General features: G+C 42.5%; 1 protein-coding gene across 1 annotated transcript; it reads right to left on the reverse strand.

The window, feature by feature from the left end:
* Window positions 1-8,177: 8,177 nt before the first annotated feature.
* Window positions 8,178-11,489, reverse strand: LOC120019199 (acyl-coenzyme A thioesterase 1-like). Its single transcript, XM_038962509.1, has 3 exons — window positions 10,303-11,489; window positions 9,568-9,773; window positions 8,178-9,157 (listed from the first exon to the last, which is right to left on the reverse strand). Exons 1-3 carry the CDS (start codon window positions 10,841-10,843, stop codon window positions 8,549-8,551), a joined length of 1,356 nt encoding a protein of 451 aa, XP_038818437.1. The 5' UTR covers window positions 10,844-11,489; the 3' UTR covers window positions 8,178-8,548.
* Between the last annotated feature and the right edge of the window lie 1,172 nt (window positions 11,490-12,661).

Consider the following 12,661-nt stretch of genomic DNA (forward strand, 5'->3'; position numbering starts at 1 on the left):
AGTGGTCTAGAACGAAATCCAGACCGCAACTCTGTATTGTTATGTTGCTAGCAAAGTCCCTGATACCACACTCAGTTGGGAAATTCCTCTTAAGGTTAGCTGAATTCTCTCCCAGGAACACCCAAATAGGAGACATTGGGACCTGACCTGCAACCCTGTCTTCCATACAACGTTATAAAGGCATGTTTTTCCATTCCATAGAGACAAAGATCATTTAAATCCAGGTTTCATTTTATGTATTTATTATCAGCTAATCATCTGTTTATCACCTTATGTCTCTGTTGATGTAGTTCTACTAAATCAACAGTATGTATATGTTTCATTACATATAAGCAACACACCTTAGCTACATGCAGATATAACTCATCACCTGAAACTGATTCACTGATAATGTGTATATAAGTTTATTTGTCTCTCCTCACACTCACCTCTCTGACAAAGGCCCTTCTCCCCAGACTGCTCAGTTTGGCTGGGTGGCCAGCTCTAGGAAGAGTCTTGGTGGTTCCAAACTTCTTCCATTTAAGAAGGATGGATGAGACAGCCTACAGGGAGAAGGGGAGGGCACTCGGTGTCAGGAAAACAAACTCTCACTCAACATCAACAAACCAAAGGAGATTATCGTGGACTTCAGGAAACAGCAGAGGGAGCACCTGCCTATCCACATCGACGGGACAGCAGTGGAGAAGGTGGAAAGTTAAGTTCCTCGGTGAACACATCACGGACAAACTGAAATGGTCCACCCACACAGACAGAGTGGTGAAGAAGGTGCAACAGCGCCTCTTCAACCTCAGGAGGCTGAAGAAATGTGGCTTGTCACCTAAAACCCTCACAAACTTTTACAGATGCACAATTGAGAGCATCCTGTCGGGCTGTATCACCGCCTAGTACGCAACTGCACCGCAAGGCTCTCCAGAGGGTGGTGCGGTCTGCACAACGCATCACCGGGGGAAAACTACCTTCCCTCCAGGACACCTACAGCACCCGATATCACAGGAAGGCCACAAAGATCATCAAGGACAACAACCACCCGAGCAACTGCCTGTTCATCCCGCTACTATCCAAAAGGCGAGGTCAGTACAGGTGCATCAAAGCTGGCACCGAGAGACTGAAAAACAGCTTCTATCTCAAGGCCATCAGACTGTAAACAGCAATCACTAACACAGAGATGCTACTGCCTACATACAGGCTTGAATTCATTGGCCACTTCAATAAATGGATCACTAGTCACGTTAATAATGTTTACATATCTGTCATTACTCATATGTATGTACTGTATTTTATACCATCTATTGCATCTTGCCTATGTCGCTTTGTCATTGCTCATCCATATATTTATATGTATATATTCTTATTCCATTCCTTTCCTTAGATTTGTGTGTATTAGGTAGTTGTTGTGGAATTGTTAGATTACATGTTAGATATTGCTGCACTGTTGGAACTAGAAGCACAAGCATTTCGCTACACTCGCAATAACATCTGCTAACCATGTGTATGTGACAAATAAAATTTGATTTGGAGGCCACTGTGTCATCGGGGACATTCAATGCTGCAAAAATGTTTTGGTACCCTTCCCCAGATCTGTGACTCGACAGAATCCTGCCTCGGAGCTCTACGGACAATTCCTTCAACCTCATGACTTGAATTTTTACTCTGACATGCACTGTCAACTGTGGGTGGACTCCAATCAAGTTGTAGAAACATCTCAAGGATGATCAATGGAAATAGGATGCACCTGAGCTCAATTGAGTCTTGTAGCAAAGGGTCTGAATACTTATGTAAATAAGTTATTTATGTTTTAAACATTTGCTAAAATTTCTAAAAACATGTTTTTGCTTTGTCATAATGGGGTATTATGTGTAGATTGCTGAGTATTTTTATTTATTTAATCAATTTTAGAATAAGGCTGTAACGTAACAAAATGTGGAAAAAGTCAAGGGGTCTGAATACTTTCCGAATGCACTATTAATGCTTCAAAATTCACAAAAAGGGAAGTTAGCTAAAGAAGATTGTCATAGCACAAAATGTGTAAAATCTCCAAATAAAAGGTGATTCTGAACATAGAAGGCTATGCCAGGTCAGAGCCAAAGGCCTTGAACCAAAACACTTATGCTTTAATTATTTTTTATTTTGTACTTAGTGTAAATATTGTAAAAAGTGTACATTGTCTTGTGATGACGGGAACTCCACTTTATAAATAAATGCAGCTGCATCGGTCAGTAGCCTCAGAAATCCCAGACCTCGGGCAACAGCAGAAGGGCCGTAGCCAGGGTTTACGTTTTAGTGAGGTCCGGATGGAGCTTTTGAAAGTTGAAGCTCTTTTACTGCACTTCTATACAATTAAAAACTACTTGGAGAACAGCAAAAACAAGCAAAAATGACTCCAGCCATTATGACCTTGGCTGCTGTAGATTCATTCACCTCAGTTGATATACAAACACAATTTTAATGTTATACCCCTGAAAGGGGGAGAAATATGAGAAACTGATTCTCACTGACACATGCATCAGCAACAAAAAAAAGCATTTTTGCATTTTAATGTAGGGCTATGGGGAAGATAGGCCATGAGGAGATGTTCATATTGAACACACACACACACACACACACACACACACACACACACACACACACACACACACACACACACACACACACACACACACACACACACACACACACACACACACACACACACACACACACACACACACACACACACACACACACACACACACGTGTTCAATATGAACATCTCATTGCAGGAATGGGCCAAAATTCACCCAATTTCTTTGTGGGAAGCTTGTGGAAGGCTACCCTAAACGTTTGACCTAAGTTAAACAGTTTAATGACAATGCTACCATATACTAATTGAGTGTATGTAAACTTCTGACCCACTGGGGATGTGATTAAAGAAATAAAAGCTGAAATAAATCATTCTCTCTACTATTATTCTGACGTATCACATTCTTAAAATAAAGTGGTGATCCTAACTGACCTAAAACAGGGAATTTTTACTAGGATTAAATGTCAGGAATTGTGAAAAACTGAGTTTAAATGTATTTGGCTAAGGTGTATGTAAACTTCCGACTTCAACTGTACATACACCTTAGCCAAATACATTTAAATTCCGGGAGACAGAATGGACAGCTGATCGTCCTCGCAGTGGCAGACCATATGTAACAACAACTGCACAGGATCGGTACATCTGAACATCACACCTGCGGGACAGGTACAGGATGGCAACAACAACTGCCAGAGTTACACCAGAAACGCACAATCCCTCCATCAGTGCTCAGACTGTCCGCAATAGGCTGAGAGAGGCTGGACTGAGGACTTGTAAGCCTGTGGTAAGACAGGTCCTTACCAGACATCACCGGCAACAACATTGCCTATGGGCACAAACCCACCGTCGCTGGACCAGACAGGACTGGCAAAAAGTGCTCTTCACTGACGAGTCGCGGTTTTGTCTCACCAGGAGTGATGGTTGGATTTGTGTTTATCGTCGAAGGAATGAGCGTTACACCGAGGACTGCACTCTGGAGCGGGATCGATTTGGAGGTGGAGGGTCCGTCATGCATCAGCGTCATCGGACTGAGCTTGTTGTCCTTGCAGGCAATCTCAACGCTGTGCGTTACAGGGAAGACATCCTCCTCCCTCATGTGGTACCCTTCCTGCAGGCTTATCCTGACATGACCCTCCAGCATGACAATGCCACCAGCCATACTGCTCGTTCAGTGTGTGATTTCCTGCAAGACCGAAATGTCAGTGTTCTGCCATGGCCAGCGAAGAGCCCGGATCTCAATCCCATTGAGCACGTCTGGGACCTGTTGGATCGGAGGGTGAGGGCTAGGTCCATTCCCCCCAGAAATGTCCAGGAACTTGCAGGTGCCTTGGTGGAAGAGTGGGGTAACATCTCACAGCAAGAACTGGCAAATCTGGTGCAGTCCATGAGGAGGAGATGCACTGCAGTACTTAATGCAGCTGGTGGCCACACCAGATACTGACTGTTACTTTGATTTTGACCCCCCTTTGTTCAGGGACACATTATTCCATTTCTGTTAGTCACATGTCTGTGGAACTTGTTCAGTTTATGTCTCAGTTGTTGAATCTTATGGTTATACAAATATTTACACGTTAAGTTCGCTGAAAATAAACGCAATTGACAGTGAGAGGACGTTTCTTTCTTTGCTGAGTTTATATATATATTTATTTATTTATTTTTCCTAACTGGTTTGATAAGATTCTTACAGATTTTTTCAGGTGACCCACATGGGCGCCCGACCCCAAGTTTGGGAACTAACCTCTCTCTCTGTCTCCTCTGCTTCCTCCCTCTCTGTCTACTCTGCATGCATTGCAGCCTGCCTCATCCTCACCACTGAGCACCCAATCACTGTCGGTCTCAGTAGCCTACTCTCTGTAAAGCAAAGTTGTTATGTGAACTTAGTAGCGTATTTTTTGCTCCTGCTGAGGTAGACTCCATTTAATGTTAGCTTCTTACTTCATCCTTCTAGCTGGCTAAGTAATACCAGCCAGAGAGAACCCTTCAATGTTCCTGCAATAGAAGTCTCTGCCGGCAGCTAGCCACCTGACTGAATGATATCTATAAGCAACTAATTACCAGTTCTGCACTCAGAGTCACCCAGTAAAATTCAACTTGAGTAAAAGTCTAAAAGTTTTTGGTTTTAAATATACTTAAGTATCAATAATAAATGTAGTTGCTAAAATATACTTAAGTATAAAAAGTAAAAGGGGGATACCTTGTCAGTTGTCAGTTGTACAACTGAATGCATTCAACTGAAATGTGTCTTCCGCATTCAACCCTCTGAATCAGAGAGGTGCTGCTATAATCAACATCCACGTCTTCGGCGCCCGGGGAACAGTGGGTTAACTGCCTTGCTCGGGGCCCGGGGAACAGTGGGTTAACTGCCTTGCTCAGGGCCCGGGGAACAGTGGGTTAACTGCCTTGCTCAGGGCCCGGGGAACAGTGGGTTAACTGCCTTGCTCAGGGCCCGGGGAACAGTGGGTTAACTGCCTTGCTCAGGGCCCGGGGAACAGTGGGTTAACTGCCTTGCTCAGGGCCCGGGGAACAGTGGGTTAACTGCCTTGCTCAGGGCCCGGGGAACAGTGGGTTAACTGCCTTGCTCAGGGCCCGGGGAACAGTGGGTTAACTGCCTTGCTCAGGGCCCGGGGAACAGTGGGTTAACTGCCTTGCTCAGGGCCCGGGGAACAGTGGGTTAACTGCCTTGGTCGGGGGCAGAATGACAGATGTTTACATTATCAGCTCGGGGATTCGATCCAGCAACATTTTGCTTACTGGCCCAATGCTCTAACCACTAGATAAGTATGAATAATATAAAAATCCTTATATTACAAACCAGACGGGAAAATGTTCAAGTTTTTTTTTTTACATTCGAACACTCAGGAATAATTGACAAAAAAAGCATTTGTATTTAGTTAGTCCCCCAGATCAGAGGCAGTAGGGATGACCAGGGATGTTCTCTTGATAATTGTGCAAATTTGACCATTTTATGCCCTGCTAAGCATTCAAAATGTAACGAGCACTTTTGGGTTTAAAGGAAAATGTATGGAGTAAAAAGTACATATTATCTTTAGGAATGTAGTGAAGTAAAAGTAGTCAAAGATAGAAATAGTAAAGTATATACCCCAAAAAAACTACTTAACTAGTACTTTCAAATATGTTTACTTAAGTACTTTACACCACTGGAACTCAGTCAGATTCTGAGATTTGATCAACGCTGGGAGCAAAATGTTGACCACTAATATATTTTCTTTATGTACTAATATATACAGTGGCAACCTGTCATCCAGGGCACATTTTACATGGTTTGCAAACTGATATGTGACACGTATTAAAAATAACATGCAAGACAGGCAACCCCCCCCCCACACATTTTTTTTTGGGGGGGGGGGGGGGGGGGGGGTTGCCTGTCTTGCATGTTATTTTTAATACGTGTCACATATCAGTTTGCAAACCATGTAAAATATATATCATTGAGTTAATAAAGCTGCATACAAACATGGTCTCTTTTTTGTTTTCTTGAGTAAGGCAGCTCCAAAATGCAGGTGTTTCAGCCTAGCTCAGGTCTTTCTGTGGTGGTGGGGCAAGCCAGCAGAAAATACAGAGCGTTGCGCCGTGATTGGCTCAGTGTTCTGTCACTCATGGGGACACTATGTCACCGCCAAGTCTAAGAGTAGAGCCAGAAAATGCAAGCCCCTTGGGTCCTGCCATATAGTTATAATAGAAGTGCCCATCCAAGACGGCTCAAGGTCATTGGCCACAGATAAAATGACGTCAAATCACGTTATATCTACAGTAGCTTTGATTGGCTAAAATCTTAGTGTTATGATTTTTATGAATAATGACTAAATGATGTACACATTTAACGTAGAACTATAACTAACTGAATTCTACCCTGTTTTTCAATATTGATAAATAATGTTAGTTCATAAGAAAGAGGTTATGTAGCATGTACCTAGGAAGAGAGGAATGTATGTGTGTGCCTAAAGAAAACAAAGTGGATCATTAAACTATGTTTGAACCGACCCGGCTATAACTCTGGGGAGATAGGACAGGGAGAGCCCCTCCAGATTTCCCGTATCTGGGGGGGACTGCAACTGTCAGCTGTGTGGTAATAAACTTTGGTGAGACTCCAGGAGAAGAAGAGAGAATCCAAATATTAGTGTGTATGTATGTGCGTAGGTTAAGAGAATATTATAAAAGGAACGTTTTTGTATATGCACAGCAGAGCTCTCGTAAATAAACTTTGCTGACTATTGTAGACTGTTTCATTTCAATAAGAACCTTAGTAACAGACAGAGTAGTTTAATTGACGTTCAGTTTATGAACATTGAGAACAAAATTCTCTTAACACTTAGCTAGCAGTCATCATCATGAATCAAGTCAACAATCTACTGGCAAATCCTTTTTATTCCTTGGAAGGAATCAGTGGCTAACTGAAAGCATTGGAAAGCAATCGTTAGCCTGCTATTCAGTGGAGTGGCTGTATGGTCCCAAGTCTAAGATTAAGGGTCTCTTTTCCTAATTATAAACATTCAACATTGGCCATGCTGTCAATGAAGCATGATTTGTGCCTCAGACTTTAGTGAGTTCAAGACAACTAGGCACTCTGGAAAAACGAGCTACAACTGGGAAAATACGTTTTGAACTTTCATCCAACTCGGAATTATAAATCAGGAACTTTCTAGAGCTACGACCTGAAGATCACTGACTTCATCATGATTCAACCTGTATTTTTTTTTGGAGTTCCCAGTTGTCTTGAAAGCACCATAAATCAAGAGAATGCCAGACTTTGAGGACAAAGTTTGCACCCAATTTACCACAGCGCCACCTTCCTGTGCAAGTGAACAGAGCACAACAAGGTGAGTCCAAAAATGTATTGTATGCTGCTGCATAAATTATGTAATATGCCAGGGCTATATGTATAATGCAGCTAAGAAAGTAATACTAAGTGTATGTTGTGTAGTAAGATGATAGTAGCCCATGTGCCTCACCTTAATAATTTGGTATATTTTCACCTCTTAATTTTGCCTAATGTTCTGACTTGGTGGTGCACATGTAGGCTTTAACCAATTCTTGAGAAATGTAATAACCAAATATTTTAAGAGCTTTAATTGTCTGCTTATATGATCCCTTTATTTATCCTATAGTTCTGACTTGGTGTACAGGGAGAACACTAAGAAAGGCCCATTCTGAATTCTGTCACTGTACATTTCAAAAGTGCTAAACAAATAGTTATATTGACTACATCTGTCCTAGCTCACTCATGAATGTCTTAATCGAAATGACCGATTGCCTCTTATCCGCTTGTCATCCCCTTATGCCATAGTTTGTTCATCACAATTGTCAGTAGAAACCACCATTTTACCAAATAGGGTTATCTTCTGTATACCACCCCTACCTTGTCACAACACAACTGATTGGCTCAAACGTATTAAGGAAAAAAATTCCACAAATGAACTTTTAACAAGGCACACCTGGTAATTGAAATGCATTCCAGGTGATTACCTCAGGAAGCTGGTTGAGAGAATGCCAAGAACATGCAAAGCTGTCATCAAGGCTACTTTGAAGAATCTCAAATATATTTTGATTTGGTTAGTACATGATTCCATATGTGTTATTTCATAGTTTTGATGTCGTCTTCACTATTATTCTACAATGTAGAAAATAGTACAAATAAAGAAAAACCCTGGAATGAGTAGCTGTGAACAAACATTTGATTGGTACTGTATATAATATACCAATGTTATTGTTAACAAAATCCAGTTAAATAAAGTACAGCAGCACACTCACAGGCTATTCATGATTGGATAATTTAGTTGCGTTCCAGGCTGACTACATTGCAGGCATTGCATTGCATTAAGCAATGGTTATGTGCCACGTCATTGACTGCACTGTAAGACATCAGATTACTATATCATATGATGTGGTAAGCTGATATGTTAAACACCTATCCAAACATTGAGATCTGGCAGGAGTCTGCAAAGTAGTCAACCAGCCATTCTCTTAGTGTTACAGCCTGGCTTTCTGGACAGTGTTGCTGTTGTCCTTCAGGTGTGTCCTGAAGAACTCCTGGACCCTCCTCCACAGGTCCAGCTGAGCCTCATGGTGGGCTTTAGCTTCCCCCCCAAACACCACCACTTTACCCACCGCAGAGTGGAAGCCAGACGGGCAGTGGGGCATGTAGGGCACCTCCAGGAAATGACCGGCCCTGGGGTAAGTCACCACCTCAAAGTTATCTTTCCCATGATGCCTCAGCTGGGCGGCGGCCTGCTGGCCAAAGAGACAGCTGTTCCAGTTCCTGTCGTCCTCAGAGACAACAAAAAGGAACCTAGAACCGGCTCGTTCTATCGGGATCACGGAACCGCGGTTCCTTTCTGTTATCTGATCCGGTAAGGCATCTCGGACGTCGAGAAGGCCGGCCGGTGTGAGGGTGATGTTCTCTAGGTTAGGCATGAGGGGAGGGATGACGAGGTCTTTGTAGTGCAGTGGCGTCATGACATTAGCGTTGCAGCCGTTGATCCAGACTGTGGCTGAGATGCCAGAGAGAAAAGAGGCCATGGACAGAGCCAGTTCGCCACTCTTAGAGATGGACAGGATTCCTATTCCTGGACCCTGGACCTAGAGAAAAAGACAATGGTTTGCCAAGAGATAAAAATCATTACAGACAATCAAAGTAACCTGGTTTTGACAAACCAATAAATAGGATGGTTAAACTGAACACATAAAGAGCATTGTTGTTATGTTGTCATTGTTATGAGTGTGTCTGTTTAGTTGATATGATGTGTAGAGAAACAGCAGCCATTAGGTGGCAGCAGTTACACAGTTAACAAAATATTGAAGTCCAGTGAAAGGAACCTCAAGGTGTCATTTTTACCTCTCATGGATGGAACAAATGGCCCATATTCACGACGCATCTTATAGTAAGAGTGCTCGATATTCTATAGCCACGAGGAGAGTAATCCTTGATCAGCACTCTTACTCTGAGATGTTTTATGAATACAGAGCCTTGCTCTTCTTCCGCAACTAACCTGTGGCTGTCTCCTCAGGAATGTGATGGCCTCTTCAAAGTACTCCAGGTCAAAGTATTTGGGCATGGTTTTGGGCAAGTCCTGGAAGCCAGAGTAGGCCAGCGCCAGAACCACAAAGCCTTTGTTAGCCAGCAGACTGGCCCGGACCTCAGATATACCTCCACCCAGAATATACACATCCAGGACACCAGGAAATGGACCTGGCCCTGAGGATGTGGCAATAGGAAAGGGTTGTTATGCAACCTTGTCAGTTCGTGTTGTGCAACTGAAATGCATTTGAACCCAGACCCTCTGAATCAGAGAGGATGTTTTTAATGGCCATCCACATCATGGGGAGAAGTTGTTGGGGGTTTACTGCCTTGTTCAAGGGCAACCCTTCGGCTACCTGCCGCTCTCTTGCAGAGAGATAGCGACATATAAACTTATGGCTGTTCTGTAACGGTTTCCTTCAAACACATACACATTCTGTTTTATGAGTCTATGATGCAAAGTTGAATAGCCTAATAAAAAGGCCTATTATCCTACAAGTGTAATTTGTGTTTTTCTGAGGAGACACATGTTGTTAAGAACACTTTCAAGCATATGTGCAAGATAAACGATAGATGACAGAGAAGAGAACGATGTGATAGGAGAGAAATATGAAACTACATACACTTCACAACGGCAATGGAAATATATATAGATATTTTTTACTATTCATCAAATTAATGGATAGGCCAAGCCTACATAACTAACCTGGTGGTAGAAAGAGGGTCCCCCGAATTCTCCCATTTTTCATGTCCAACGGTATCCTCCTCAGCCCTTCCGTCATGAACTGCCTCTCGATAGTCTCTGTTGCCAAGATCTCACCTGTGTCCTCATGCAGCGCGTCTATATCAACCATCATTGAACTCAACACATTATTTTTCAATAGTTTCCGGTGTGGAGTCTCGGGCGTCATAGCCCAAAACAAGCCCATGGGTTCAACTCCTGTATAACTTCCACCCAGAGAGGGAGAGAGGCACAGGTCTACCTGTCCTGTAGAATCTGCGGAGTACAGAGCGGAAGCTTTGAAGATGATCCCTTTATCGTCCCTGAGTTTGGACCTCAATTCCACTTTCTGGTGCGGAGAAAGTCCATCTACCTTCACGTGCACCGGTTCGTCGAAGAAACAGCGAGGATTGGGGAGAAGACGGACGCGAACCTGTTGCGAATTCGACCGCATTGGTGTGCATAACCATAGAAACCATGGTTTTGTTTTTGAGAGAAATTCCTTGTACACCAATTGGGCCAACATGACTCCAACTCTTTTAATCTTATTTCCAAAAGAATGACAGCAACTACTACTGCCGCTGCACTTTAGTAGGTATTTTTTCCGTTACGCGACTCTTACTATGAGCTATAATATGACCTAGACACAACCTCCAATAAGGCCAGCCGTTATTTTCAACATAATAGAAGGTCGCATATGCAGATTCGTTGAAGCCGACATCTTGTTATTTCGTCATTAGTCTACTTTGCGCCCGAGCCGACAGAAAATCTCCCTCCTCCTTCGCGTGAACGCGCACACACTCAATTCTTCATTGCTGCAACAACGATTTCTGCTCTGTGTTCCTTTAAGGCAGCTGTCAATGATCACAATGCCTCGCAAAGAAGGGCACTTATTCTTAGATGGATTTTTTTTTAAAGAAGACATTGAATATCCCTTTGGCAGATTCGTTGACATCTTGTTATTTCGTCATTAGCCTACTTTGCGCCCGAGCCGATAGAAAATCTCCCTCCCCCTTCACACACACTCAATTCTTCATTGCTGCAACTTGCTTGCTAGTTAAAGATTTCTGCTCTGTGTTCCTTCAAGGCAGCTGTCAATGATCACCTTCGGCTTCGTTTCATTTTATTTTTCATGGCGGTTTGATCGCAGGGTAGGCACTAGTAATGTCTGCAGTTTTCAGTTTAGCTATTTTTTTAAGGTGTAAATAAATAAATATCTTGGTCAAAGTTCGACATCTCTCCCATGTCTTATTCAACTAGTAGTTGTTCTGAAATGTTTATTGCTTGCCTACATTTTACTCCTTCCTCTGTTTAATATAACACACATACATTAATTTCGGTTATCTGACGAAGTTTGTACTATACAAAGTATTTGACTGTTGTGTGGCACAGAAAGTATTTGACTCTAGCCACGAAGTTAGTGTAACAGGGTTGGTTATGTTTCCACTTGCCTCTAAAGAAACGCGTATTTGATGTTCAAGCATTCTTATTGGTTAGTTCAACTCTGATGACAATAAGGGGTGTTGTGATTGGCCCCGCTTGCAGATAGGGCGATAGTACATTATACATCTGTTACATTAGGAGGGGTGGGAGTACTTCTGGCACACTTCAGGGTAATTTTGGTAGCTCATGTTGACCAGTATTGTGTGGCACAGAAAGTTTTTTTTGGGGGGGGGGGGGGGGGAAGCAGGCAAAAAAATGGCCTTGCCAAAAACCATAGCTTCAGGAAGCAGAACCACAGAACCACTGGAAACCATAGCTGCAGGAAGTAGGGGTGCGGAGGGTGCTGCAGCCCATGATAAATCCCAATTATAGAAAAAATATATTTTAAAATCTCCACCAAATGTGTACACTAGACCTTTACTGCTACTGTATTAAATATACTTAAGTATCAAACGTAAAAGTACAAATAATTTCAAATTCTTTATATTAAGCAAACCAGATGGCACCATTTTCTTGTTTTTTAAATTTACGGACAACCAGGGACACACTTCATCATTTACAAATGAAGTATTTGTGTTTAGTGAATCCGGCATTTGGAATGACCAGGCATGTTGTCTTGACAAGTGTGTGAATTTGACCATTTTCCTGTCCTGCTAAGCATTCAACATGTAATGAGTACTTTTGGATGTCAGGGAAAATGTACGGAGTAAAATGTACATTATTTTCTTTAGGAATGTAGTGAAGTAAAAGTAAAAGTTGCAAAAAATATAAATAGTAAAGTACAGACACCGCAAAAAATCTGACTTTGGTGTAGGCTACTGTATGTTTTGACTCGGGTCCCCGAGCTGACAAGGTAAAAATCTGTTGTTCTGCCCCTGAGCAAGGCAGTTAACCCACTGTT

Source organism: Salvelinus namaycush, chromosome 24 (assembly GCF_016432855.1).
Source record: "Salvelinus namaycush isolate Seneca chromosome 24, SaNama_1.0, whole genome shotgun sequence".
In the NCBI taxonomy this organism is placed as follows: Eukaryota; Metazoa; Chordata; class Actinopteri; order Salmoniformes; family Salmonidae; genus Salvelinus; species Salvelinus namaycush.

Coding starts and splice junctions, on each gene's coding strand:
- LOC120019199 (XM_038962509.1), bottom strand. CDS start 10,843: ATGTTGGCCCAATTGGTGTACAAGGAATTTCTCTCAAAAACAAAACCA. Junction 9,774..10,302: donor GACCCTCTTTCTACCACCAG/GTTAGTTATGTA, acceptor CCACATCCTCAG/GGCCAGGTCCATTTCCTGGT. Junction 9,158..9,567: donor TCCTGAGGAGACAGCCACAG/GTTAGTTGCGGA, acceptor CTTTTTCTCTAG/GTCCAGGGTCCAGGAATAGG.